The 27,933-nt window shown below is 41.2% G+C and overlaps 1 protein-coding gene across 12 annotated transcripts in view; it reads right to left on the bottom strand.

Moving 5' to 3' along the window:
* SUGCT (succinyl-CoA:glutarate-CoA transferase) overlaps positions 1–27,933 on the bottom strand; it is a 658,579-nt gene that overhangs the window by 542,736 nt on the left and 87,910 nt on the right. For all 12 annotated transcript variants that reach the window (XR_005594438.1, XR_005594442.1, XR_005594440.1 and 9 more), the window contains exons 8-9: positions 26,362–26,505; positions 3,125–3,220 (exon numbers count right to left, since the gene is read on the bottom strand). Coding sequence is in view for 7 of the 12 variants with exons in the window: in XM_039525907.1 (XP_039381841.1) it covers positions 3,125–3,220; positions 26,362–26,505 (240 nt within the window). In the remaining 5 variants the exon portion in view is untranslated. The remainder of the gene's footprint in view (positions 1–3,124; positions 3,221–26,361; positions 26,506–27,933) is intronic.

Raw genomic sequence — 27,933 nt, 5'->3', positions numbered from 1 at the left:
TTATAACTGGGAAAGGTTGTTTTTTTTAAACAACAAATTCGGGGTCAAATTATGGCCTGGGTTACAATTCAGCACCCTTCTAAATGAAGTAGGATTGCACAGGCATACTCAAGAGTAAAATTTGGCCCTGTACATAGGAACAAATAAACCACTGACAAAGAATACTCTGGCCAAAATCATGAGATTTCAGGTTAATGAAATAGGAATCAAGAGGACACTTGATACACACAGCTGAATGCATTCATCGAAGAAGCCCTAGAATACACACACATCAATTAACGCAAGTACACTTGCTAATTACATGCATGTTCAAATGTTCTAATTAAATACTGCTTGCTTTGGTCAATACTGTGATGTGACTGTGGTCAGAATTCTGTCACGCATAGAGATGCAGATGTTGTAAATTGTTTACATTTTGGCTTTTTAAAATCCTCAACATCTGTTGAAAGAGAGACTCCCAAGGTTACCTAATCTGCCATGATTTAACAACATTTTGACATTTTTAAAGTACTGTAGCAAACTCCACATCACTTCAAACTTGTAATTTACTGCCTGTCTGAAGACTCATATATGCCAAATTTTAAAAAAAAAGTCCACTGTCCCAAGGAAAAAACAAAACAAAACAAATTTTCTGAGAAAAAAAAACCCAACAGATTTTCTGAAACAGAATGAAATTTTCTGAAATGGGCTTTTTATAATTTGACCAAGTTATATTTAATTAGCTCAAAATGTTTGAAAACAAACATTTCTCTGGAAGGATTAACATTTCAAAACTTTGCATATTATTCTAGGAAGTGAAAGGCAATATTTCTAATAGTTAAGTCTGGGAACCAAAAATCCAGGTTCTGGCATTCTACTCCAAGCTCTGTTCTAATTACCTGTGTAATCTGGGTCACTTAACCTCCCTGTATCTCAGTGTATCCATCTGTAAATAATATGCAATAAAATTTACCTCACAACAGTGCTGAGAAGCATAATTAATTAATATTTCTAAAGCACTTTGAAATCCTTGGATGGAAGGAGCTATATAAATGCAAAGGAAAGTTCTAGAAAGTAAAAATTCTCATAGTTGTTCACTAATGGAAAGTTAGCAGATGATCCATCCAAAGCACTGGAAAACCACAGCACTCCCACCATAAATTACTAGCTCAAAAAATAGAGAACTCTAATTAGATTAAGATTTCTTATAATATTATAATATTATTTATAATTATACTGTCAATCCACAAGAACATGCCCCAAATACTTTTTAAAAATTGAAAGTAGACCAGAATACAACTCTTCCACTAATATTTTAGACTAGATTTAAACAAAATCCATATTTATCCTATGATCGCTGCATCCTAAATAGATTAACTCTGTGCTCATAAGTGAAGAGGGGTAATGAAACTTCTCTTAAGTCTTTATGCTCTGCAGCCATGTTTGTGCGTTTCTTTTTCAAGATCTCAGTTAGGTTTTGGTTGTGCAAAAGCAAGAGCAAAACTAGGTGAATGGATCCAAGTATCCTAGCTCAGGAGGGTAAAGAAAATGTTTTAGGTAGTCAGGTTTTGGTTTTACTTAAGTAAACTCAGTGTCGTTTGGATTGGGTTTTTGTTTTTAACTGCTACCCCCTTGAACCCAAGTAGCTTGGGTTTTGCAGCTTTTTTTCCCGTTAGGAGGAGAAAACAATGATGGAGTCAGGTGTTTCTTTAAAAGAATGTACAAAGTCCTGTTTTCCTGAACACAAAAGAAATCAAAGAACAAAAGAACAATTCTTTACTCATGGCTCCAAGCCCGTTTTCACCAGAACTCTACCCAAAAGCTCCCTCTCTTAGCTTTTCTCAAGGCCATGCTCCCAGTGCTTGTTCAGGCTGCATCTGATGTTACCTTGTCTCTCAGCATCTCTGCTCTTTCTACCATTCCTCTCACAGACATACCACCTTCACAATAGCCAGCAAAACCTCTCCACCCATCTTTGCTTTGCACATGCCTTTGTTTGAGGCTGTGATATATGCCCGTCTTTGAGAATGGAGGCCTCTACTATTTCAGCTACTGGTTACCTAAAGGAGCTTATTGGCTTCTTACAGCTATCCTAAATGAAGGGTGGTAGTTACACTCCCCAGTATCGATGAGGTTTAACCCAACACATAGCAATATGAACTGAAGTTCAGAAGAGGTTGGATCAAAAGTTACTGGTTTGGCCTAGCTCTATAAAATACAGATGGATGTACTAATGCTGCACTGACATATAGATAGGGATTTTTTTTATGGATAAATCAACCTGTATTTCTATTTTTAAATTTCCATTTGCAGTGGATGAGTGCAGGGAAAAGCTTACCATTCAAGCCCACACAAGCACTCAGTGTATCTATAGTCACACTTTAAACACAGAATTTGTTCCCAGACAGCAGATCCTTTTTATTAAATGTAAGTCCTGATCTTCACATTAGTACTGCCACCAAGACAAGTAAATGAACTGCTACCAAATGGTTATTCTGTGATTACTGGCAGAGTTCTCAGCACTGGACTGATGCAATTCTTAAAAAGATCAGAGTGTGGTCATTTATGTAAATGGCATCATGTTATTCCAAGTATCTTCAACCACTAGCAAAATACCAGCAGCTTCTGAACTCCCAATAAAAAAAATGCCACACATGGGCTTTTATTCCTCTTCCTCCACCCCCTCAAAACATACACAAGATAAGAGAAGCTGTTAGCAAAGTCAGTGGAAGCTACCTAAATGTTGTGGGACCTTTGGACCACCCTAACCCATTCATATCACTCATACAGAGACACAAGGAAAAGATACTGGCATTCAGTGGTGATAAAGTTTGGTTCAATAATTAGCACGCAATACAAATCATCTATAGCTGTACTCAGTGCCTCTCTCGGGTGAAAAACAATCACGCTTTAAAGTCATATAATTTCAGCAAACACCTTTGATCTTTTTCAGTGTCCTGTTACTAATCTACCACTGATGAAGAAATATGCAAAATCTAAAATGAACAACAAAGCCTTGTTCTAGCCGGATGCTGATGCATTACAGAATACTGTAGGTCACAGCAAGAGTAAATCATTTCCCAATACCATATTATACAAAACCACAGATTACAAGCACAAAATACATCTTCTGTTATCTGCTTACCTGATAAGGAACAATACTGCCATGAGCAGTACCCCACCGCTTTGCTTCCATTTTGCAATTAAGGTAATTAGCTGCTATATGGGTAAGACATGCAACCTGCAAGAAGAGATAAAGGACAAATATTCAGGGAGACATCAAACTTTCGTGGCATTTTCAGTCTGTCAGACAACTGTCATCTTACTTTAATTCACATTTCTTATAGATTCCACATATCCAATAGTATGACTTGTGTGAGTAAGTGCTACTCAATGAACAGGCAAAGTAACCAGCGTCCATTAATTCTAATCAACAACAGTTGGCGCTTCTATAGCTTCAAAGTAATTTAAAAACATCACACAACCCTGTAAGGTCAGGAAGTATTATGACTATTTTACAGCATGATCAACTGAGGCAAAGAAAGCTGCAATGACTTGCCCAAAGCCAGACAGGAAGCAGTGACGGAGCTGGGAACAAAACCCACATTTCCTGACTCTCGTTCCTATGCTTAAGTCACAAAACTATCCTTCCCCATCACAGGATTATCCTTTTCTCTTCCCCAACCTTCTCCTTCTACTATACAGGCTAAGCCACAGAAGATATTTCGGGATTCTACCACTCACCACATGAGCTGCAATATTAATTATGCAGCAAACCTCAATAAATCATTTGCCATCGGATGATGAGGAGATTTATCAAGTTGTTACTCAAAGAGAAAGTTGAAAAATATGGCATGCTAAATTTAGTGACCAGAGTCTGAGGGGGTGAATCTGAAAGTAATCTGCACTTTATAACATCAACTGTGTATTTTAGTGGGGAGGGGGGAGAAGGTTAACATCTATGATGTGGTCATGCCTGAAAATCAGAGGTTCTCTTGCAATTAATGGCAGATTTGCCACTAATTGGAAGAATGCAGGATGTGACTATTAAGTTTGTAACTATATGTCTGCAATCCAAACAATACGTTAGAACATTACTTTCATCAAGGTAATGTGAAGGCTATGTCATTTTAGACTAACTTTTTCAAAAAATGCTCTTTAAATTACTACTACTGAGTCATTTTAACAGCAACTGTTTATTTTAGACAATAGAGCATAATATTCTTTGGGCCAAATTCTGATTTTCTTCAGATTTCTTCCCCAGATGTGTGCAAATTAACACTGTTTTCAAATGGCTATAGATATTTTGAGTCTGTATTCCAGTGACAACGAGCCCTCTGCAACTACGCATACAAATTGCAGCTAAGAGAAGCAACAGGAAGGGTATGTAAAGGGGTTGCAAATGGATTGGTATAGTCTGCACTAAAGTACATAGCCCATGGTATTTACCTCAAGCTCCACCCAATATAATGTTATGCAATACCATGAATTATAGAGTGCCTGGAAGCAAGATGCCACAACTCTCTCCACAGTTACCCTTCTAGTTGCCTCTTTTCCCACACACCCTGAAAGGACAGCTAGTATTTGTCCTTTTATATTTAAAGAGAGAAGCAACAGAATGGTGAAATTGCAGCCCAGGCGAGACACGCAGTCCTAATTCGTTCATAATGCAGCCCAGCAGAAAACACAGGAAAATATAAACTGACTGAGTGTTCAGTTACCCGTCAAAAAGCTTTGGTCACCCACATAAATCCAGCTACAAATACAATACAATTTCTATATATTTTCTAAAATACTGTGTATTTATTATCCATGTGCTGTCCAGAAAGGATATCATAACTAGATTTCAGCTGCAACGTACTATATCTGACTGTGACCTTGACACATCTAAAAGGTAACCAAAACCTAGCAGTATTTCAACAGGGGATACCCTCTTCCCCCCCATGGAAAACCTAGGTGATGCACGAATTGATACTGGCGATTCAGTAGGTGGTACTCCTCCCTCTGGTTCACAACTCACATCCCAACAACGTGTGAAGAAACACTGTGTTGTTACAAGTGTCTTTTGGATGAGACATAAAACTGATGTTCTGAGGACTTGTGAAAAGTAGATATTTTAGCCCCAGTATCCTGGACATTTTCCAATTTCCGTAGCAAAATTCCACCTACAACTGCAAATGATTATGGAATTCTTGCTTTATTCCTGTCCCAAAGTATTTTGTTCTGTTATGGTACAAAGTTAGACTTTTGCAGTGTTTCACCCCGAGAGGTGTCTGCATTTCAGTTGTAGGTGAGATGTATAATACGGGCCACGACAATTAAGCTTGCAACCAAGATTTATTTTACACTCACACACTTAACTTCTCACAGGACTAACATTTCCCTCTGGAAACTATTTTGTTGAATTCTATATAGGACATTGTGGGTTAAATCCTGGCCCTGATGAAGGTATTGAGGATTCTGCCTTTGACTTTAATGGGGCCAGGATTTCAATTCCCCCTCACCCCTAATATCAGTTTCACAGAACAAATATTTTTCAAGTATTGGAAGTTACAAAAGAGAGAGACAGCGCTTTTAAAAAAATTTACAGTGTCTTCCAATTTTTCCCCCATCACCCTTTACAAGTTAGTAGCAATTGGCTTCTAACATAAGCCTGGTCTACACTAGGCGTTTAAACCGGTTTTAGGAGCGTAAAACCGATTTAACGCCACAACCGTCCACACTAGGAGGCACCTTATATCGATTTTAATGGCTCTTTAAACCGGTTTCTGTACTCCTCCCTAACGAGAGGAGTAACGCTAGTATCGGTATTAACATATCGGATTAGGGTTAGTGTGGACGCTGATCGACGGCATTGGCCTCCGGGAGCTATCCCACAGTGCACCAGTGACCGCTCTGGACCGCAATCTGAACTCGGATGCAGTGGTCAGGTAGACAGGAAAAGCCCCGTGAACTTTTGAATATTTCCTGTTTGCCCAGCGTGGAGCTCCGATCAGCACGGGTGGCGATGCAGTCCGAAATCAAAATAAAAAAAGAGCTCCAGCACGGACCATGCGGATGTGATCGCTGTAAGGGCATGCAAATCCGTTCTATCAGCGCTCCGTTACAGAAGATGAAATTCAGAATCCTTTTTTAAAAATCTCCAGACAGACGCCATAGCAGGGACTCAGCGCACTGCAGCGTGACAAGCGTAACGGAAAGCCAAAGAATCAAATGGACGCTCATGGACTGGAGGACTGAAGCTATCCCACAGTTCCTGCAGCCTCCGAAAAGTATTTGCATTCTTGGCTGAGCTCCAAATGCTTCTAGGGTCAAACACAGTGTCCGCGGTGGGTCAGGGCATAGCTTGGCAATCTACTCACCCCACACACACACACCCAAAAGCGAAAGGGAAAACAAACAATCCTCTGACTCTTTTACATGTCACCCTATCTTTACTGAATGCTGCAGATAGACACGATGCTGCAGCCGTCAACACCAACATCATCACTCCCCCCCTGGCATGGGTGGCTGATGGTACAAAAGGACTGGTAACCGTCCTCGTCATCAGCCTATTAGCACATGGGGCAGTAACCATGCTGACTAGCATCCGTCAGGTCGATCAAGGGCGCCTGGCCCTAATTTTTTCTGGTGGTGGATGGTGCAATATGGCTGGTAACCATCGTCATCATAGCAACAGGGGGCTGAGCTCCATCAGCCCCCACCCTTCATGTGTAAAGAAAAGATTCAGTTGCCCCTGGACTAGCAGAGGGATGCTGGGCTTCTCTCCTACACACTGCTTAATGTCCTGTCTGGACTATCATAGCAGCTGGAGGCTGCCTTCCACTCATTTCTCACTAACAAGTCACCATGTCTTATTCCTGCATTCTTTATTACTTCATCACACAAGTGGGGGGACAATGGTATGGTAGCCCAGGAAGGCTGGGGTAAGAACGGAATGAACAGGTGATGTTGTTACAGGAGCACCCCCTGTGAATAGCATACAGCTCATAATTTCTGCAGGATCTGACACAGAGCAGCTGTGCTCTCTGGTTCTATGATACAGTGGTTATCTAGTACACTTGCCTATATTCTAGGCAGGACTGATTCTATTTTTAGATACCAAAAAGGAGGGATTGACTCAGGGAGTCATTCCCAATTTTGGCTTTTGCGCCCCTGGCTAAGAGCAGCCAGGGGCACTTATGACAGCAGCAAATGGTACAAAAGGACTGGTAGCCATGATCATCTTAGTTCCAATTTATGGAAGGGTTTGGATGGTGCAATATGGCTGGTAACCATCTCTGCTGTCATGCAAAAGCAAAAGCATGCTTCTGTGTAGCGCTGCTGAATCGCCTCTGTGAGCGGCATCTAGTACACATACGGTGAGAGTCACAAAAGGCAAAACAAGCTCCATGATTGCCATGCTATGGCATCTGCCAGGGCAATCCAGGGGAAAAAGGCGCGAAATGCTTGTCTGCCGTTGCTTTCCCAGAGGAAGGAGTGACTAACGACATTTACCCAGAACCACCCGCGACAATGATTTTTGCCCCATCAGGCACTGGGATCTCAACCCGGAAGTTCCAAGGGGCGGGGGAGGCTGCGGGAACTATGGGATAGCTAGGGAATAGCTACCCACAGTGCAACGCTCCAGAAGCCGACGCTAGCCTCGGACCGCGGACGCACACCACCGAATTAATGTGCTTAGTGTGGCCGCGCGCAATCGATTTTATAAAATCTGTTTTACAAAACCGGTTTATGCAAATTCGGAATAGTCCCGTAGTGTAGACGTACCCATAGTGAACGCCAGTGAAATTGAGGTAAGATCAGAGGCTAAAATAGGGAAAGAACAAGTTTAAAATGACTTAGACAAGTTAGACGTCTTCAAGTCACCAGGACCTGATGAAATGCATCCTAGAATATTCAAGGAGCTGACTGAGGAGAGATCTGAGCCATTAGCAATTATCTTTGAAAAGTCATGGAAAACAGGAGAGATTCCAAAGGACCAGGAAAGGACAAAGAGTGCCAAACTATAAAAAGGGGAATAAGGACAACCCGGGCAATTACAGATCAGTCAGTTTAACTTCTGTACCTAAAAAGATAATAATTAAGCAATCAATTTGCAAAATAACTAGAAGATAATAAGGTGATAAGTAACAATCAGCATGGATTTGTCAAGAATAAATCATGTCAAACCAACCTAACAGCTTTTTTTTTAAACAGGGATAGGAGCCTTGTGGGTAGGAGCGAAGCAGTATAGATGTGGTATACTTGACTTTAGTAAGGCTTTTGATAACTGTCTTGCATGACCATCTCATAAACAAACTAGGGAAATACAACCTATAAGGAGCTACTATAAGACGGGTGCATAACTGGTTGAAAAACAATTCCCAGAGACTAGTTATCAGTGGTGCACAGTCAAGCTAGAAGGGCATAACGAGTGATGTCCCACAGGGATCATTTCTGGGTCAAGTTCTGTTCAATACCTTCATCAAGGATTTAGATAATGGCATAGAGAGTACACTTATAAAGTCTGTGGATGATACCAAGCTGGGAGGGGTTGCAAGAGCTTTGGAGCATAGGATTAAAATTCAAAATGATCTGGACAAACTGAAGAAATGGTCTGAAGTAAATAGGATGAAATTCAATAAGGACAAATGCAAAGTACTCCACTTAGCAGGGAACAATCAGTTGCACACATACAAAATGGGAAATGACTGCCTAGGGAAGAGTACAGCAGAAAGGGATCTGGGGGTCATAGTGGATCACAAGCTAAATATGAGTCACCAGTGTAACACTGTTGCAAAAAAAGCAAACATTCTGGGATGTATTAGCAGGAGTGTTGTAAGCAAGACATGAAATAATTCTTCCGCTCTACTCTGCGCTGATTAGGCCATAACTGGAATACTGTGTCCAGTTCTGGGTGCCACATTTCAGGAAAGATGTGGACAAACTGAATAAAGTCCAGAGAAGAGCAATAAAAATGATTAAAGGTCTAGAAAATATGATCTATGAGGGAAGATTGAAAAAATTGGGTTTGTTTAGTCTGGAGAAGAGAAGACTGAGAGGGGACATGATAACAGTTTTCAAGTACATAAAGGGTTGTTACAAGCAGGAAGGAGATAAATTATTCTCATTAACCTCTGAGGATAGGACAAGAAGCAATGGGCTTAAATTGCAGCAAGGGCAGTTTAGGTTGGACATTAGGAAAAACTTCCTAACAGTCAGAGTAGTTAAGAACTGGAATAAATTAAATTACCTTGGGGGGTTGTGGAATCTCCGTCATTGGAGATTTTTAAGAGCAGCTTAGACAAACACTTGTCAGGGATGGTCTAAATCAGTGGTTCTCAAAGCCGGTCCACCGTCTGTTCAGGGAAAGCCCCTGGCGGGCCAGGCCGGTTTGTTTACCTGCTGTATCCACAGGTTCGGCCAATCGCCGCTCCAGGCCAATGGGGGCTGCCGGAAGGGCGGCCAGCACATCCCTCGGCCCATGCTGCTTCCCGCAGCCCCCACTGGCCTGGAGCGGCGAACCGCAGCCAGTGAGAGCCACGATCGGGCGAACCTGCAGACGAGGCAGGTAAACAAACTGGCCAAGCCTGCCAGGGGGCTTTCCCTGAACAACCGGCAGACTGGCTTTGAGAACCACTGGTCTAAATAATACTTAAACCTGCCAAAAGTGCAGGGGACTGGACTAGAAGATCTCTCGGGTCCCTTCCAGACCTACAATTCTATGATCCTAACAGATGAATACAACTGTTCTAGCACTAGCAAATTCACACACATACATGTCCACAGGCACTTGTGCTCACTACAATGGAGACGGAAAAGAAATCTGAAACACGAAAAGGATTATTGACAATCTGCCTCAGTACTGAATGGATCTCCATCATCAAAGCTGCTGGGCAAAGACGTTTGTGTCAGCAACAACAGGCAACGAGTCCAAGGGAAAGGCAGGAACCCTGTGCAGCTTAGCAGAGCCTCAATGCACTTGGAACTAGACGTTGCCCCCACGCCAGCTGAGGCCCCGATTCACCAAGGTACTTAAGCACATGCATAATTTTTAACACATGAATAATCCCACTTAAGTCGATAAACTACTTTTAGGGTTAAAGTTGCACAAATGCCCAAATACTCTGCTGAATCAGGGCTTGAACTACTCGAGATTGGGATTTTCAAATGGCATCTATGGGAGTTAGGTGCTCATCTCCCATTGACTTTCAATATGAGTTGGGCACCTAACTCCCCCAGGCCCCTTTGAAAATCACAGTTGAAAGTTTCATGATTGTACAAACAACACCGGCTTAGAACACATCCAATTTAGCTCTTCAATGCTTTATGTTTTATACAACAAAGGTGAAGTATTTAACTGGGTGAGCTCCTAGACACTTTGCTACTTCAATCATACATCTTTAACGAATTAATTAGACTTAAAAGCTACTCCTCTCTTAGAATCATAGAAATGTGGGGCTAGAAGGGACCTTGAGAGGCCATCAATTCCAGCCCCTTGTGCTGAGACAGGATCAAGTAAATCCAGACCATCCCTGACAGGTGTCAGGGCCGGCCTTAGGGGTGGGCCACCAGGGTAACTGCCAGAGGCACCATGGTCAAGAGGTCAGAAGTCAGAAACTGCTCCTGGTTGGCAGAGAAGTGCCACAGGGGTTAGGGGGTGCCCAGATTTCTGCCTGCTTCCTCCTGACGGAGGAATGGGGGTGGGAGGGGCGAGCAGCAATGCACAGATACTGCTCCACCCCACAACATTCTTCCGCAACCCCCCAGGGGGCTTGGAGGGAGGGAGCAAGTAGCAACATCAAGCACTCCGTGCGTCCAGGTCACTTTCCCCACCTGGGCTATGCTGTGAGGCGAACATCCGGAGCTGCTGCTCTGCTGTCCTCCCCGTACACAGCCCAGATGGGGGAAGTGAGCGGGATGCAGGGAGCCCGGACGTTGCTTTTCACTCCCCACCTCAAAGCCCCCTAGGGGTGCATGGAGGAGCAGCACTGGAGGGGGTGGGGGCAAACAGCAATGCCAGCCACTCCATGCATCCACATCAGTTTCCCCACCTGGGCACAGGCAGGGAGTGCAGGGGTTGGGGCGCAAGGGCCACAGTGTAGGGCAGGGATTGGCAGCCTATGGCACGCCTGCCAAAGATGGCATGCGAGCAGATTTTTAATGGGATGCTGCTGCCTGCCAGGGTCCTGGTCGCCGGCCCTGCTCAGCCTGCTGCCGAACCCAGGCCAGCAGCGGGCTAAGCGGGGCCGGCGGCCGGTACCCCAGCAGGCAGCAGTGTGCCATTAAAAATCCTGCCCTGCCCGGCCCGCTCTTCTCCGCCTCTCCCACTGGCATTTGCACATGCTTTCCTGACCTCCGTCACTTCCGGCAGGAGATTGTGTTTCCGGGTTAGCATGTCCATACCGCTACTTGGTGTCCATGGAGTCTGAGCAGCCCTGAAAGTGGACCCGCCGGCAGGGGCAGGAAGAAGGACCCAGCCCCACAGGAGTTGCAGCACCCGCGAGGCCTGTAAGTGAGGAAGGGTCCTGGGTCCCAGCTGCGCCATGTGCCCACCCGACCCAAGCACAGCAGGCTCCATTCCCTGGACTCAGGCAGGCTGCCCTGGGGTTGGAGCCCCAGTGCCGGGATGAGCTCGGCTCTGTACTGGGGCAGGCTGCGTCCCAAAGCCCAAACCCGAGTCCAGGGCTGTGGCTCGCCGCCTGCTGGACCCTGGGAACAGCTGGGTCACGCCTCTTTCTCCACCCCAGGTCACTGGACCCCGCTTCCCTCCAGCACTGAGGGCAGAACGCAGGAGTCCAGAGCCCTAGTCTCCATCTGCCCCCCACCTCCTCGAACAACTAGAGCCCAGCTGGAAACCTAGGAATCCAGAGTCCTCGCCCCCAGCTCTCCTCCTCCGAGCGTCAGACACCAGCCCCTTCCCTTGCAGATTAAGACCATTATTTCCTACCTTCAGTGGACAAGGAGAACAACTGATCCCCATCCTCTTCATAACAGCCCCTAACATATTTGAATATTGTTATCGGCCCCCACCCCATAAGTCTTCTTTTCTCAAGACTGAACATGCCCATTTTTTTAAACCTTTCCTCGTAGATCAGCCATTACACCATCTTGTGAAGCTGCTATGCTTTGCATGGTCCCCAGGCTTTTTCTTCATCTCTCTCTCTCCCCCTCCCCTTCCATATCTTAACTCTGACCAACAAGACATACTCACAAAATCTTTCAGAATATACATTGCTAATATATGATTTATGTAAAGCATATAATTAGGTTGGAACAGTATACCATTTATCTTGTTGATCAGAGTTAAGGCTCTGTTACTAAGTACATAAAGTGGATTTCCTCATCTAGATTATTGTTAGCCAAATGATGAACTGTAAGCATAATGGAATAAATATTTAAAATTACCTTAACTCTACATTTCAACTTTCAGTTTTATGTGTTTTGTATAAACACTATACTACTGTAGTTACCTTACTTATGTTGTTAAAGTATTTTGTGTGGGGATTAGATGCTATAGATGCTTCATGCACACAGAATGGCTGCACTAAAGTATCAGTTTGTAAAATGCTCTGCAACCCTTTAGGATGAAAGGATCTTTATATATGTATAAAATTAAGTATTTTTGTTTAGTCTGTACTTAAAGCTGTTTTCTTAAAACACTACAGGCCTGTTTCAATTTTAATAAGGAACAAACCCACAAGAGCAACTTCTGTACCTGTAAACACTAAGCCAGATGTAATTCAATGATAAAGTAATCTCTGTATTCATTTGCCTGCACAGACAGATCTACCTACTGTAAATGTATATTATCAAGTGTCTATACACAGACTATTCTTTTTATTTTTTTTTAAACTCAGTGAAGGGAACACACACATTTACATTCCTTTGCAAAATTACTAATGATGGTCAAATCATATGTTTACTTTACATACCTACCTAAACCAGAACAAAAAGAGCTGCATTAAGGTTTGAAAAACTATATTCAGTCAGAGACAATCAGACAGATGAGGAAACTGGATATTAAATGCCAGAAGGTAAGAGCAGACAGCGAAAAGAGACAGAGTTTCAAAAGATATTTTTTTAAGACAGCACATCAAACAAAATTTATTACAATGAGTTCACTGACTCAATCATTTATGTGTAAGCTCAATAAGTGGGCAGGAAAAACAGAAAAATGTGATGAGTAAGTAGAAAGATGAAAAAACAACATTTTCAGTTAGACTGTTCTCTTTCTTATCCTTCCAAAGTAGTGTCTATTTTATTTTCATACATCCTTATCAGGCTTTGATTCATATCCAAGTAAGTTTTATTTCCTCTCAGCCTTTGGATTTGTTGGGGGAAAATGTAGGCTGCTTTACAGAAACTTTGATACAAGGTACAAAAATCCATATAATGCCTTATAAGTTTTATTAAGGCACTTCCCTATGTGCAGCATAGATATCCTTTTACAACATACTGTGAAACCTGCTTATAGAATACTCAGATTTTAATTTATAGCATTGTAGAACAAAAGCCCTGAATTGTTTCAATGTGTTGCAGTGCGAAAATGCTAGTCACTCTGCTTCTGCCTTTACTGTACTACTCTGTGAAAAAGTATCTTCCTCTCACTTCCTAAAAGGCTACTAAAAACCACCCAGTAAAGGGCCTGACCCTCAGCCAGTGTAAATCAACATAGCTCCATAACTTCTTGAACCCAAACTAACATACAGACTTGATTCTTCTGGAGAGGGTGGTTTGAAGGAGGGAAAGTTCATTCCTTTTTCTTATCCCTTTTCTGAGTCTCAGTTGTGTAAAAAAAAAAAAAAAAAAAGATTCCTTTGGTTGGTATATTAAAAAAAATTCACTTAGAAGATTCTGAACTCACTTAAAACAATGGGAGTTTTTGCTATTGAATTCAATGAAAGCAGGAGGAAGACCTTTAAAATACTGCTTTCATTCCACTGCTTTCATGTACAAGTATATCTGCTTAATACGGTCATATTACTCTACAGAAGAAATGTATTCTTGCCAATAAGGCTCATTTCTCATAATAAAGATATCCAGTTCATGTTGACTTATCCACACTGCAAGGCTGATAGATTTTGGCACTGAATTGCCTCCTGCAAACAAGAAATGGTCCCCACCACAGAGGCAGTCTTCTCAAGATGGTAAACTCATTAACACTGATTCCTGGCCTGGAACTTGTGGAAAATCTTTGAAGAAAATTTTCCACAAAAAAGTGACAAAATGTTGCAAGGGTTTTTTTTTTTTTGTTTGTTTGTTTTTTGTTTTATTTCTTTTTGCCGTTTTTCAACCATCCAATAAAAATGTAACAGACACTTGTACAGGTAAGAGGAAATTTTACCTCTCAATCAATCTGGATACCAATAAATCTAGAAGACACTACTGGGAATTCACAAGCCATAATGAAAACTATCCCAAAGGAAATAAAAGGGTTTGAGGCAGGTTGGAGGTGACTGAACACTGTTGCCACCTAATGACTGCTTGGCAACCTGTGTGAAATCAGTTAGTGGGCTCAGTCCAGTTCTTACTGAAAAGGGACTTACATCATAAAAAGCACCCTCAAAATTGGCAGCACGACTAGCTATCTCTGCAGAGATCAAGAGCTTTACTGGTATGGAGACTGAGCTAGCCTCTCAACCCTGCAGACTGTCCTTCCAGAACATAGCATAGGGAAAACTGGAGGGATGGGAAAAGGGAAACTTGCAGTGTTGACATCTTTGTTGACACATTGTACAGTAGCTGTTCTATGCATAAAGGATTTTGGTCTCAAGGTATATCCATTCAGCAGCTTGGTAAAATAGAACTCAAAAAATTAATTCAGTCTCGTTGGGATCTTCAAATGAGACTAGGGGAGTTAGGCACACCACTCCTATTGACAGTCCCATTTAAAAATAGACTAGACAAAGTATTAGAAAATGTGCTATACAGGGAACACACTTTGGCAGGGAAAGTAACTAGGTGACCTAAAAGGTCTTTTTCATCTCTATCTTCTATGAGACAGTACTTAACAGTGTTTCCAAGAAAAGTTTAAAAAATTAATACAAAAGTTACAACTGAATTAAAAAAAATGTATATAGCCAAATACAGATTTCAACTTAAAGCTGTAAAAAAAGCAACACCTCAAAGAAATGTAAAGTCAGAACAGATCCTCCTTTTATTTATCCCATTGCATCATCAAATGGAGGGGTCCACTGATACAGAAGCATGATATGATACGTCCAGGTTGGTCGTCAGTCCTAGCTTCAAACTCTTTTTGAAATCTGAAAGTTACTTAAACTATAACTTTTTGTTACGTAAGTATATTATTGTGCTGATTTCTGGTTCCCTGTTTGACATGACTGCTCAGTTTCATGAAATAAATCAGAACTGATTTCTTTCCAATGAGCGCTATCTAAAACTAAGGTAAATTCAATTGTACATGCTTTTTTTAAAATGAAGATTATGGAGCAAAAGAGCCATCACTGGATGGCTTAAATAAGTCACTGGTATGCACTCAATATCCTAAATAACATTTAAAAACTCTACCTTAAAAGAACATTATTAAGGTTGCAAACTCAAGCACTTCAAAGTTAGGAAATGCCAGAACTAAGGTTGCCAGTGCAATCTTAAATTGGCCACCTTGTGCATAAGTATTATGATTCAGTTTTTAATTACACAATCACATACTATTTTTTCAACAGGATCACTGTCTCATTCAGTGAATGGGTACTTATTCAATATTTCCTTTTATCCATCTCATTCCATATGTGGCCTCAGGCACCCCTGACCATCCCTCGTCCCCATCTCTTGCCCTCCACCCCTTTCCTTCTCTGCTCCTATCTACCACACTACCCAGAAACCAGCTCCTGACTCCCCCCGCACCCCTATTTCCCCTTACCACCTCCTGTCTCCTTCTGATCCTCCCAAAAGGCACATCCCTGACACCAGGCCAACCCTCCTGCCAAATTTCAAGTCACTGCTTCAAAGCAATCAAACAGATGTAAGAATTTTTTTAGAGGGCAAAACAATGTCTTTTTCCCTAGCCTCGTTCCTGAAAACAGCTGAACCATTTTAGCTGAAATTATAAATAAATGAATAAATAAAATTAATTAATTGTTCAGCCAGTGGCAGACACCTGGCATGGAAAATTTCAGCCAAAACTGTTGAAGACTGGCAAAGCTATAAGCATCTGAAAACAGGGTCTTAAAATGGAAAGTGGTAGGCAGACTTAGTTATCTGTGGTACTATCAGGTCCACCTACAATGATTTGTTCAAGATTGCTTCTGTTTAGGATAGAAAAGCCACCAGTACAAATATCATCAACGTTCCTGCCTTCATTTTTATAGTTTTGTCAAATGTTTAACTCTGCACAAGAATTTTTTCTTCGGTTTATATTCAAATAGCTATTTTACTGTATATAAAAAGTATTTTCTTATCAGAAGCTGTTCTTGTCAACAAAATAGGAATTAGAACTTTTATGCTGGGTCTTATTTTCTATTCTTTGGACTATTTTTGAAGACAACTTATTGTGTGCCATTGACAATTTAGAAAATAATGTGGGCTAAATTTTCAAAAAGTGGATTCCATTTCTTTCACATAACCCAGCCTTGTGTGCAAACACCTGCACGTATATTTCTAGAGCACTAACATGAGCACACAGGAGTGCCTGACCTTGACAGTTGAGCACACAGGTAACAGAATCTATTCATGCAAAACTCAGACAAAGAGATTCTGTTCATGAAAAATGTTATCGTGTGCAAGCATTGGCATTAAGGCATGTATTAATAGTAGTATCGCTTGCATTACAGTATTGCCTGAAGGCTCCAGTCAGGCATTAGGGCCTCATTGTACTCAGTTCTGTGCCACACACATCATAAAGACAGACCCTGCCCCATATCTGACACAGGTATTTTTCCATCCAAAGTTGCACACACACAAATGGAAACTGTAGTAGGGCTCCTTTCAGTTTTGGTCCTCTGTTTGGAAACAATGCCATTTACAGTATAAAATACACACTCCAAGTAAAAAAAATTTAAAAGTGCCCAAGTGATTTAGAAGCCTGCATCCTATTGACTGTCTAGGCTTTTTTAGGGCTTGTCTATACAAATAATGCATGGCAAGCTGGGGTGTAAATCTACTTCTCACTAGCCTGCCGCATGCTAACTGTCCATGTGGACTCTGCTGCTGCATACTAAAAGTTCCCTAATTTTGATCTGCTCTGCTCTGAAATAGAAGATCATGGTGTAGACATTCAGAGTCGAGCTGGAGCCCCGGCTCTGGGACCCTCCTCTTGGCAGGGTCCCAGAGCTCAGGCACCAGCCCAAGCATCTACACCACAGTTTTACAGCCCAACAGCCCAAGTCCACAAGCTCAAGTCAGCTGAGCTGGGCCAGCTGTGGGTGTTCAGTTGCTGTGCAGACATACCCTATGACACTTTTGAAAATGGGAGCTAGTAAATCACTTAGATGCTTCTAAAACTTTAACCACTTTCCTTTTTAATCCTTGCACTTTCTATTACTGGTATTTGCATGAAAAACAGAATTTCTTTCTTTCTTAAGAATTCATCTGCACCTGCTCATTACTCTCACCCTCTCTTTGAGAAGATTATCATACCTTTGCAACAACTAACAGTTCTGCCAGAGGTTTGTGCTTTTAGGTTAGGAATAAGCAGCAGGAACAGGAGAACTCTTAGGTCTCTGTCCTATAAATGGCCATGCACCTCTGGCAAGATGCGGAGCGTATAAGGGTTGGGGTAGTGGGGTGCTAGAATTTTTCCCATCATTGCTGTCACAGCTGCTTCTCCGTTGGCCATAGCAACCGTGTGTGTAGTTATTCATGCAGGGCTTCTGATGGCCATCAGTCTCTCAAGTACTACATCATTCAGCCCAGGTCAGAGTATGGCCACACACCACAGTGTTTAAAATGCTGGTAGCTGCCTGGGGCCTTGCCTACACGAGGACTCGCACTGTTTCTTCCACCAGATGAGCTGGACATTCTAGCAACAGTAGGAATTTTTAGGGAAAATATCTTAATGTAGCCAATGCCATTAACATTGGTTGGAACTGGGGGTGTTTAGCATCCATATAATCATCCTCTTCAGAAATAAATGTCCTATTTGGCAACAATCATCCCTAGCAATAAAAAGCAAAGTTAGAAACCACCAGGACACTATGGTCATCTGATGACCAGATTTGTTCTGGAAGTGGAAATGGGCTGGGTTTACTCTCAGATCTTAACGGGGATCTTTCAATTAAAATATTGGCAATATATCAGTAATATGGGACATCAGTCTTTAAAAAAAGGGGTCATGCTATATAAAAGGTTTTTAAAAATAATTAAATTATCATACACAGCAATGTACAAGGATATGGGGGTAGAAAGTTTACACATTTCAGTAAGTTTCTGGTTGAATTGATAAGCAGCTATTTTTAGCAATGAAGAAAAAAGTGTTAAATGAGTTGTATGAATCCATTACAGCCGGACTGCTGAAAAACCAACACACTCATTCATTTTCAGCAAGATGCTTGTGAATTCCCATTAACTATCCCCCAGGAGTCCCTACTACATCATTTACACTTCTAAAAGAATATTTACTAATGCTATTGGTGCTCTCATAGGGCAGCACAGAAAATGTTCAGCAAAACACAGAAACTTTTCAGCAAAATTAACTCCAGGGTGAGTGGTAACAAAAATAGGGAGTGAGTAGAAATCTACAGAATCCATAAACCTGATATTTTTGATACATAGAACATCTTTTGCAGCTTCCCTTTGCAAAGGGGTGTGTTTGATGATATGATGGGACTTGTCCCTAAATAAATGATAAATTTAACAGTAATAAGTCACCAGGACCAGATGGTATTCACCCCAGAGTTCTGAAGGAACTCAAACATGAAATTGCAGAACTACTGTGGTATGATCTGGAAAAAGGCATACACGGTGAGGAGGCAAAGTTTGCAGACAATACTAAATTACTCAAGATCGTTAACTCCAAAGACTATGAAGAGTTACAAAGGGACCTCACTAAACCAGATGCCTGGACAACAAAATGGCAGATGAAGTTCAATGCTGATAAGTGCAAAGTAATGCACATTGGAAAAAGTTATCCCAACTATACATATAAAATGATGGGTTCTAAATTAGCTGTTATTTAAGAAAGAGATCTTGGAATCATTGTGAATAGTTCTCTGAAACATCTGCTCAATGTGCAATGGCAGTCAAAAAAAGCTAAACAGAAAGTTAGGAACCATTAGAAAAAGGAACAGATAATAAGACAGACAATATCATGATGCCACTATATAATTTCATGATACGTCCACACATTGAATACTGCATACAGTTCTGGTCTCTCCACCTCAAAAAAGATATATTAGAATTGAAAAATACAAAGAAGAGCAACAAAAATGATTGGGGTATGGAACAGCTTCCATATGAGGAGAGACAAGACTGGGACTGTTCAGCTTAGAAAAGAAATGACTAAGGGCGGATATAATAGAGATCTATAAAATCATGATTGGTGGGGGGAAAGTGAATAGGAAAGTGTTATATACCCCTTCACATAATACAAGAACCAGAGGTCACCCAATGAAATTAACAGGCAGCAGGTTTAAAACAAACAACAGGAAGTATTTCTTCACACAGTGCAGTGTCAACCTGTGGAACTCATTGCCAGGGGGTGTTGTAAAGGTCAAAAGTATTACTGGGTTCAAAAAAGAATTAGATAAGTTCATGGAGGGCAGGTCCATCAACGGCTATTAGTCAAGATGGTCAGGAATGCAACCCCACGTTCTGGGCGCCCTAAACCCCTGACTGACAGAAACTGGGACTGGACAACAGAGGATTGAGCCCCTACTAATTGTCCTGTTCTGTTCATTCCCTCTAAACCAGTGATCAGCAACCTTTGGCATGCGGCCCACCAGGGTAAGCACCCTGGCAGGCCAGACCAGTTTACCTACCTGCCACGTCCGCAGTTCAGCCAATCACGGCTCCCACTGGCCGCAGTTCGCTGTCCCAGGCCAATAGGGGCTGTGGGAAGCAGCGCGGGCCAAGGGATGTGCTGACCGCTGCTTCCCACCACCCTCATTGGCCTGGAGCAGCGAACCGCAGCCAGTGGGAGCTGTGATTGGCCGAACCTGTGGACGTGGCAGGTAAACAAACCGGCCCAGCCCGCCAGAGTGCTTACCCTGGTGGGCCACGTGCCAAAGGTTGCCAATCCCTGCTCTAAACAAAGAATCTGGCACTAACCACTGTTGGAAGACAGAATGCTGGGCTAGATGGACCATTGGTCTGATGCAGTATGGCCATTCCTATATTCTTATTTATGATCTTATAACTTAAAATATCCATTTACTATAGAGATTAAGAAAATGTGCAATCAGAATTTCTACACAACAAGTGGTTATACCTACCCAGGAGCTTTGTTGTTCAGTGAAGTCAAATAGTTTTTCTGATAGCAGAGAGAACTGAACTTCATCAAACAGCAAAGGGTCATTTTATTTTACTAGTAATATCTTTAGGTAAATCTTACAAAAAGCACTTTTAGGAGAGAGGCCTGCTTTCAACTGCTTTGGCATAGGCTGCAGTAACACAAACTTCTGGTTCACATACCAGAAAAAGAGAGAGATAAAGAGAGTAAGAGACAGTCCTGCATTGTGTTGTAAGGCTAAAAAGCCTTTGGAAATAGCCCATTAAGCTCTTTGGTGCTAATGCACTCTGGGAATGACATACGAAACAAACCTCTGCAGGTGAGTGAAATGTTTGAAATGGCACACAGTTTAAGAGTGCTAGATTACATCTGTGTCTCTGCAACATTAATGAGCACCCACCGTTCATTCATCCATTGTGCCTTCTTTGAACTCTTTATGTTTTCTTCAGCATAAATGGGGGTTCATCTATTGAGGTGTCAAAGTGTACAGCTCAAAAGAAAAATGTGGTCCAAAGTTCTGTTTGATTTGGGAAATAAATGGGTTTGTATTAACCATCTGGATGCCTGGAGCCAAGATATGCCATTTCTTGCTGGTGATTCATTTTGCATTTCTAGCTCGCCCCGAAATTTCTTGACTCTCAGCACTGGAAAATGAATGAATCCAAAATATAATTGATTGACTCTAAAGTTAAAAGACTTTTGATAAATTATTTTTAATTAATTAAGGAAGAATTTGAATGGATACAAGACACAGGTGTATGGTTCTCTATATAATAATGATTTTCTTAGATAGATCCAGAACTGAGTTTCAGCTGAAGTTATTCAACACGAAATAGAATGATACACAATTGTAGTCTAGTTTTAATCAGAGGAGTCTAATTTGGTTAATAATCCTTCAAAAACTTTAGGTTCTTCTATGATCAACTGCAACCTACACTTTAGTCTTCTTTTGTACGTACATTTGATTTTGTTTTTAACCATATAACATTCTGATCATTACTATTTATATAGTATTGTACTTTAACTGAATTTGTACCAAACAGCAGGTCTGTGAGAAGTTTATAATTTAACTGCTGTGCTGGAAACAATGTAATACCGAATAATACAAACACAGTGGCATATGGTCACTATGTAATTACTTCATCAGATCAAAGTAATCAGAACATGATGTTTCAGCATCATGTTCTTCCTTCACCCCTCTTGAAATTACTCCTATCGGACATATTCTAATCAGAGCAACATTGATGCTACAGATCTACTATAATAGCCACTGTTCCTGTCCTGCCAAAATTCCATCAGCATCTCCAATAGGACAAGCTTGTGGGGGTTATTAGACCTCCAGAAGTTCAGCATCACACAGAATTCAGTTCTTTTACTCACTTACTGTAACCTGACCTTGGCACCTTCCTCCATCAAGTTATAGTCTGTTCTCTCGTTGTTTATATAAATTACTACGCCATACAGTGGACCTATGGGCCTTATTCAAAGCTCATTCCAGTCAACGGAAAGATTCCCATTGACCTCATGGAGTTTGGATCAGGAGAGCGCTAAAAATTTGTTTATTGCCCTGTTGGTTACTCATATGTCTTCATTTTTTCACTTCTTTACATCTGTTAGCCTGAACTCTTACTTTCCAGTTTCGGGGGTTGCACTTTTTCTTCTAATCCATAAAGTGATTCTGATATATTGTACATTGGTAACAAACCATAGTAAAACTTTCAGTTTCATATCCAGAGTCATGTCCATAATTCAAAGACCATAATAAACTCACTGTATTGACTGGAACTAATGTCTATCTTCATCGTCAAGCTCTCTCCTTTCCTTGCTCTAGTCTATTGCTATGTTTTAATATGTTTCCTATACTTTTTAGAAAAGATGGGGTTTTCCTTCCTCCTTTCCCTAGCTAATAAATCTTCTTCAACTATCATTAGTACAACCCAATCAATCCAAGGTCTAGGTGGAGCATAATCTACCAGACTTTATGTATTACTAATTATTCGAAATAGCAGAAACAGTACATAATCTGAGGCCAAACTCAGCTTTTCTTTCAAACACATTAATATTGCTCTTTCAAAAATCTGTATAGCTCAGGGGTGGGCAAACTATGGTCCAGGGGCAACATCCAGCCCTCCAGATGTTTTAATCCAGCCCTCGAGCTCCAACTGGGGAGCGGAGTCTGGGGCTTGCCCCACTCCACGCAGCTCCCGGAAGCAGTGGCATGTTTTCCCTCCAGCTCCTACGTGTAGAGGCAGCCAGAGGGCTCCGCACACTGCCCCAGCCCCAAGCACCACCCCCACAGCTCCCATTGGCCAGGAACTGCAGCCAATGGGAGCTGCAAGGCCAGTGCCTGAAGACAGGGCAGCGCAAAGTCTCCTAGCTGTGCCTCTGCTTAAGTGTCATAGGAGGGACATGCCACTGCTTCTGGGAGCTGCTTGAGGCAAGCGCAGCCCAGAGCCTGCCCCCCGACCCCGTCCCATGCCCCAACTCCCTGCCCCAGCCCTGATCCCCCTCCTACCCTCTGAACCCCTCAGTCCAGCCCGGAGCACCCCCTGCACTCCCATCCCCACCCCAGAGCCCGCACCCCCAACCAGAGCCCTCACCCCTCCACCTCAGCCCGGAGCCCCCTCCCGTGCCCTGAACTCCTCATTTCTGGCCTCACCCCAGAGCCCGCACCCCCTACTGGAGCCCTTACCCGCTCCTGCATCCCAACCCACAATTTCATGAGCATTAATGCTCCTCCATACAATTTCCATACCCAGATGTGGCCCTCGTGCCAAAAAGTTTGCCCACCCTTGGTATAGCTCAAGCAGAAGCATAAAGTGCCAAATGCTGCTGTCTCTTATGCTGATAAACTCAGTGGAATGATTCAAAAGTTATACCCTGGTAACAAAGAGTAGTATTTGACCCATATTTTTTTGAATAATTAAAAGTAACTTAGCATTCATTTTTGCTACCTCGAAGATACGTAGTGAAAGAGAAAACATATTTCTCTATGTAGTGTGTGCACTACACTTTTTTAATCATGTGCAAAAGACAGAGGGAGAATTTAGTGGTTTGGAAAGCTGGTGCTAAATAGCCTTGGAGGCAAACTTCCTTGTTCATCCACAGGCTAGATAAAACACGGATAACTGTGTAAGATTCCTATATCCTGCCCTACCAATGTGCCTCAACTTTCACCAGCAATAACCACCTCTAGATAGGATAGGTTCACCCTCTATGTCCATTCAAACCATGAGCTCTCCAATTAACACAGACAACACAACATGGCCTAGTAGAGAGGAAGCATTGCCTAGGAGTTATAGCAGTAAGCAGAGAGTCAGGGGACCTGGATTTCATTCTTAATTCTGCTACTGATATATATCATGTGACCTGGGGCAAATCACAAACTTTCTGTGTCTCAGTTTCCCTATCTGAAAAATGGGGATCAGGCTTACCACTTTTGTTAAGTGCTTGGAGATAACAGAATGAAAGGTACTATTCAAACACAAAAGTATTATCATCAGTTTATGGTTATGGTTTGTGTGATACCTGAAGACCTGAACTGAGACCACTACATCATCTCACAAAGACAACCATTAGAGACTATCAATGTGGTCTGGATTTGAACTGGACACCTAAAAGGCAAAAGTTCCTAAAGCTCACTGCTAATCCCATAAGCTATCCTGCAATTTAAAACACATTTACCAATAAAGATATGAATGAAGAAAACACTGTCTTCTAATTTGCTAGATTTTTTTAGTCGTTTAACAATTATGAGAATATACTGTGTATCTTTATAACAAATATAAACGGAAACTCAGTAATTAGAAGCAGAGAAGTGACTTGAGAACAATCATACATTACAAACAATATTAACCACATTATCCTGTCCGTGGAATCTGAGAAAATACATAATAAAGATTGTTAAATGTTAAAGAAGTATAACACTTTTTGCAGTATTTCAGTCCAAAAGAAACTAGCTCACTACAGTATTTTATTTATTTATTTTTGTGCCTGGTTGCAATTAAATACAGGAAGGATATTAAAACTTCCAAGAGATTTTTTTTTCAAACCACAACAGAAGAATAGGCGCAGTTGCATAATTGGAGCCAAATCCAAAACCCACTTCCTTCTTATTTACTAGCATCAGCTAAAGGACACTATTTAGATGCTGATGCTAAAAGGTCTGGAGTTGACAACTATAAATCATCTATGGGGAATTGTTTTTTTTTCAAAACAACCTTATGCCAAGGGTTAAAAGTTTATAGCTGAGAAACAACAGAAAGTTAGTGCCCACTGCAAAAACTACATCTAGCAGTCATCCTGTCTCTCTTCAATAAAGTCCTTGAATTTTGTTTTGTTGTGGGAAAAGAAATCTTCACCAGTTAATAATTACACTGTAGCAGAATAATATAATAATATTCTGCTACAGTGTAATTTGGTGGAGACACAGAATTGGAGGTCTCTTTTACAGGATGACATTCTATTTTACTAGCAGCCATTTGTCATCTATACATAGCAGAGCTAAAATTAGAAAATATGCTTCCTGATCATCATGTTATAAATCAGGCTTTGGTCTTTTTCATTGGCAGCTGAATTTCAGTTCAATGTTGCCTTGTTAACATCACTGACGGATCTGTGCAGAAAGTTTAATATTAAGGTGATCTGGGAAAAAGAAGGCCTCTTGCATGGCTTTAAGAAAAGCATCAGAATGACATTTGAGGATAATGATGGACACTTAAATGTTGGAATGTACAGATTTGGGGGGAGAATGGATAAAACAAACCCAATACTATTTTTCAGCACTTTCAAATTATTTCAGGTATTTAAATAGCTCTGATTCTTATGTTCTTACACAAAGATCCCACATATTTTATCTTGAGTACAGTGAATGAAAAAGAAGGCAATACTGTCCTCTTACAGGTGTAGTGTAGCCCTGCCTCTGACTTCGTATCCTTAAATGCTGTTTGTGTTGAATGGAAAGGTGGGTATTTTAAATAAGGCAAGGCTGAGGGAAGGAAGAAAAAGTATAAACAGGCTGCAATGTTAGCTCTGTGCCAGAAAGTATAACAGTTTGATGCAAAAATTCTCCATAAAAGGTCACAGTTGCCATAACAACTTTAGTAAGAGTGTCCTTCAAGAACGCATTTGGGTTGCCATCCAGGAGAAGCGATCACTCCCTTCACAATAGAAGAATTACTAAACTCTAGCTTGAGTCAGGTTGGAACGAAATGTATCGTCGTCAGTCTGTTTTGGGATTGTTATTTTAAGGCCAAATTCTGAAGCCCTTACTCAGACAATATTCGCATCTGAACCCAAACGAGAGATTTGCTGAGTAAGGACCTAAGGATTTGACCATTATTCAGGATACAGCTACAAGGAAACAAATGCTATCTTTGAAATTAACAGCCTAAATTTTCTACACTGCAATTCCTTAGCCTGAGCCAGCTGGCATGGGCCAGCTGCAGATTTTTAATTGCAGTGTAGACAGACCCTGCCAGATTATATACTGACTCTGACATTCAGGCTGATCCTGTGCAAGTTACTTAGGGCTGAATGCTCAAAAGAAGTTAGAAGCCTAACTTCCATTCATTTCAATTGAAGTTAGCACCCTAAATAGAAGTTAGGAATCTAACTCCTTTTGAACGTTCAGCCCTTAGCCTCTATGGAAGAAATAAACCCCAGTGCTAAGGCCGCACTGTACTAGGGTGATTTAATCAGCTGCGTTTATGCATACATCACAGGGACATTAAAAACACTAATTAATCAAGCCTCAAAGTGCTTTGAGACCCTCAGTAAAAGATGGTATTTAGGTGGCAGACAGAAGTGCTGTAGTAATAGTCATCAATCAAAATAAATCAACCACTACTACAGAAATATAAACTAGGAAAATTGTTTCTAGTATTGCTTTCAATGTCATTATATTAGGGATGCATTTGGCTCAATGCACAAAAACCAATAAGAAAAGTAAATCTACATCAACAAGCTAAGTAAAACATTCTGTAAACCCGTACCTGAGATGACAATAGATTGCAGTCAATGTGAAGTCCCTTCCCAGTTTTATATCTTTGAAGCAGGCCGGCCATGATTGCTCCATACGTGTACAGCCCTGTAGCAAGGTCTGTCATGGCTACTCCTGGCCTAACTGGATCACCATCCTAGCAGAAGAGAAAAAATGGGAACAGGGAAGAATTAATATTTTGTTATGGTACATTCCATATAAGACAAGGGTTAAAAAATATTTTCCTAGTACACATTACAGAAACATGCTAAGAAGCTAAAATATCTGAGTGAATTAAGTTGAAAAGCCAGCCACTGAAAAATATACATTCTCACAAGTATCTGCAGATAATCTGTTCCTAGCAATTCTGTAACTTTACAGTGCTCTCCCCTACAAAGAGTGGTAAATTGGGAAAGAATTGTTGTGCTACTCTACCCTCTATCAACACTATCGCTTTCATTCAATAGTTTCAAAATGTCTTTTAAAAATAAGAAATTGTTAGAGGCAAAATTATTCCAAAGGAAAACACAATTTAATATACCTGGAAAACAAGGTACTGTAGGACTTGTCGTACAGTTTGTCAGTGGCACATGTCTGACTGACGAGGAAGGCAAACCGCCCCCCTATTAATTTTCTCACTGTATCTTAAAACATTCGTCACCCATTTCCAGTAGAAAAGATTGTTTTATAAAAGGAAGCCTTGAAATGCCAGTGGGGATTCACGAAGGTTTTATGAAATGAGACACAATTTGAGACTCACTTTGTAAGCATATTTAATTCTCAAACATAAAAAAATATATATATACAAAATGAAAAGCTTGTGATTCTGTTACTGAAATGTAAGAACACAGTAAGAGTCCCATACAGCTAATTAGTTAGGCCTACTAGTGTTTTGTATCTGCCCTTCAATACAAGCACACTTTTACCAATGTTTGCTTTCTCATCAGCTAACATATTGCAAAATTACAACCAAACCAATCTGAAAGTGCCAATATTGAGCTGACTGGCTGGAAGTGCAGGTGGTGTAAAAATATTCAAAATTCTGAATCCAACTGTCCAGTCCTCCATGATTTTCCTGTCACATGCAATGTGATGCAATGAAGTGTAACAACTTCTCTTTGCAAACATGTATTTGGGACAAAAACCTGGATCTTCAATTGTAAATACTAAAAGAGAAGGAACAAAATCAGGATTAGGTTCCATCAGTCACGCGTCAGCCTTTTCTCACTGTTTAAGGTTCAGTATTTGAGATCATTCAATCTAACTAAGTAACAAAGATTTCATAGCTTCTCTGAATCATTTTTCAATTGTGTCCTAATTAATAATAAAGAACTAGAACCACGCAAAAGCATGCCAGATTTCCATTGCAAGTGTGACAGTAATGTCATCGGCCTGTAATCTTCAAATCCCTCTGAAATCTTCAATTGCTTTTGTAAATTTAGTGCTTCTCTATAGAGTTCCTTGTCCAAAATAAGTGCCATGTTTTGACCAAAGTTCTCCTCAGGTTCAATGCAAATTTCAATGCATTGATAGTAATTGGATCAATCTACCGTAGGTACTTCTGTGGCCCCCATCACAGTATATC

The sequence above is a fragment of the Mauremys reevesii genome, linkage group 2 (genome assembly GCF_016161935.1).
Source record: "Mauremys reevesii isolate NIE-2019 linkage group 2, ASM1616193v1, whole genome shotgun sequence".
Classification (NCBI taxonomy): domain Eukaryota; kingdom Metazoa; phylum Chordata; order Testudines; family Geoemydidae; genus Mauremys; species Mauremys reevesii.
Note: the sequence above shows the minus strand (reverse complement) of the source record. Positions and strands in the feature narration are given on the sequence as shown.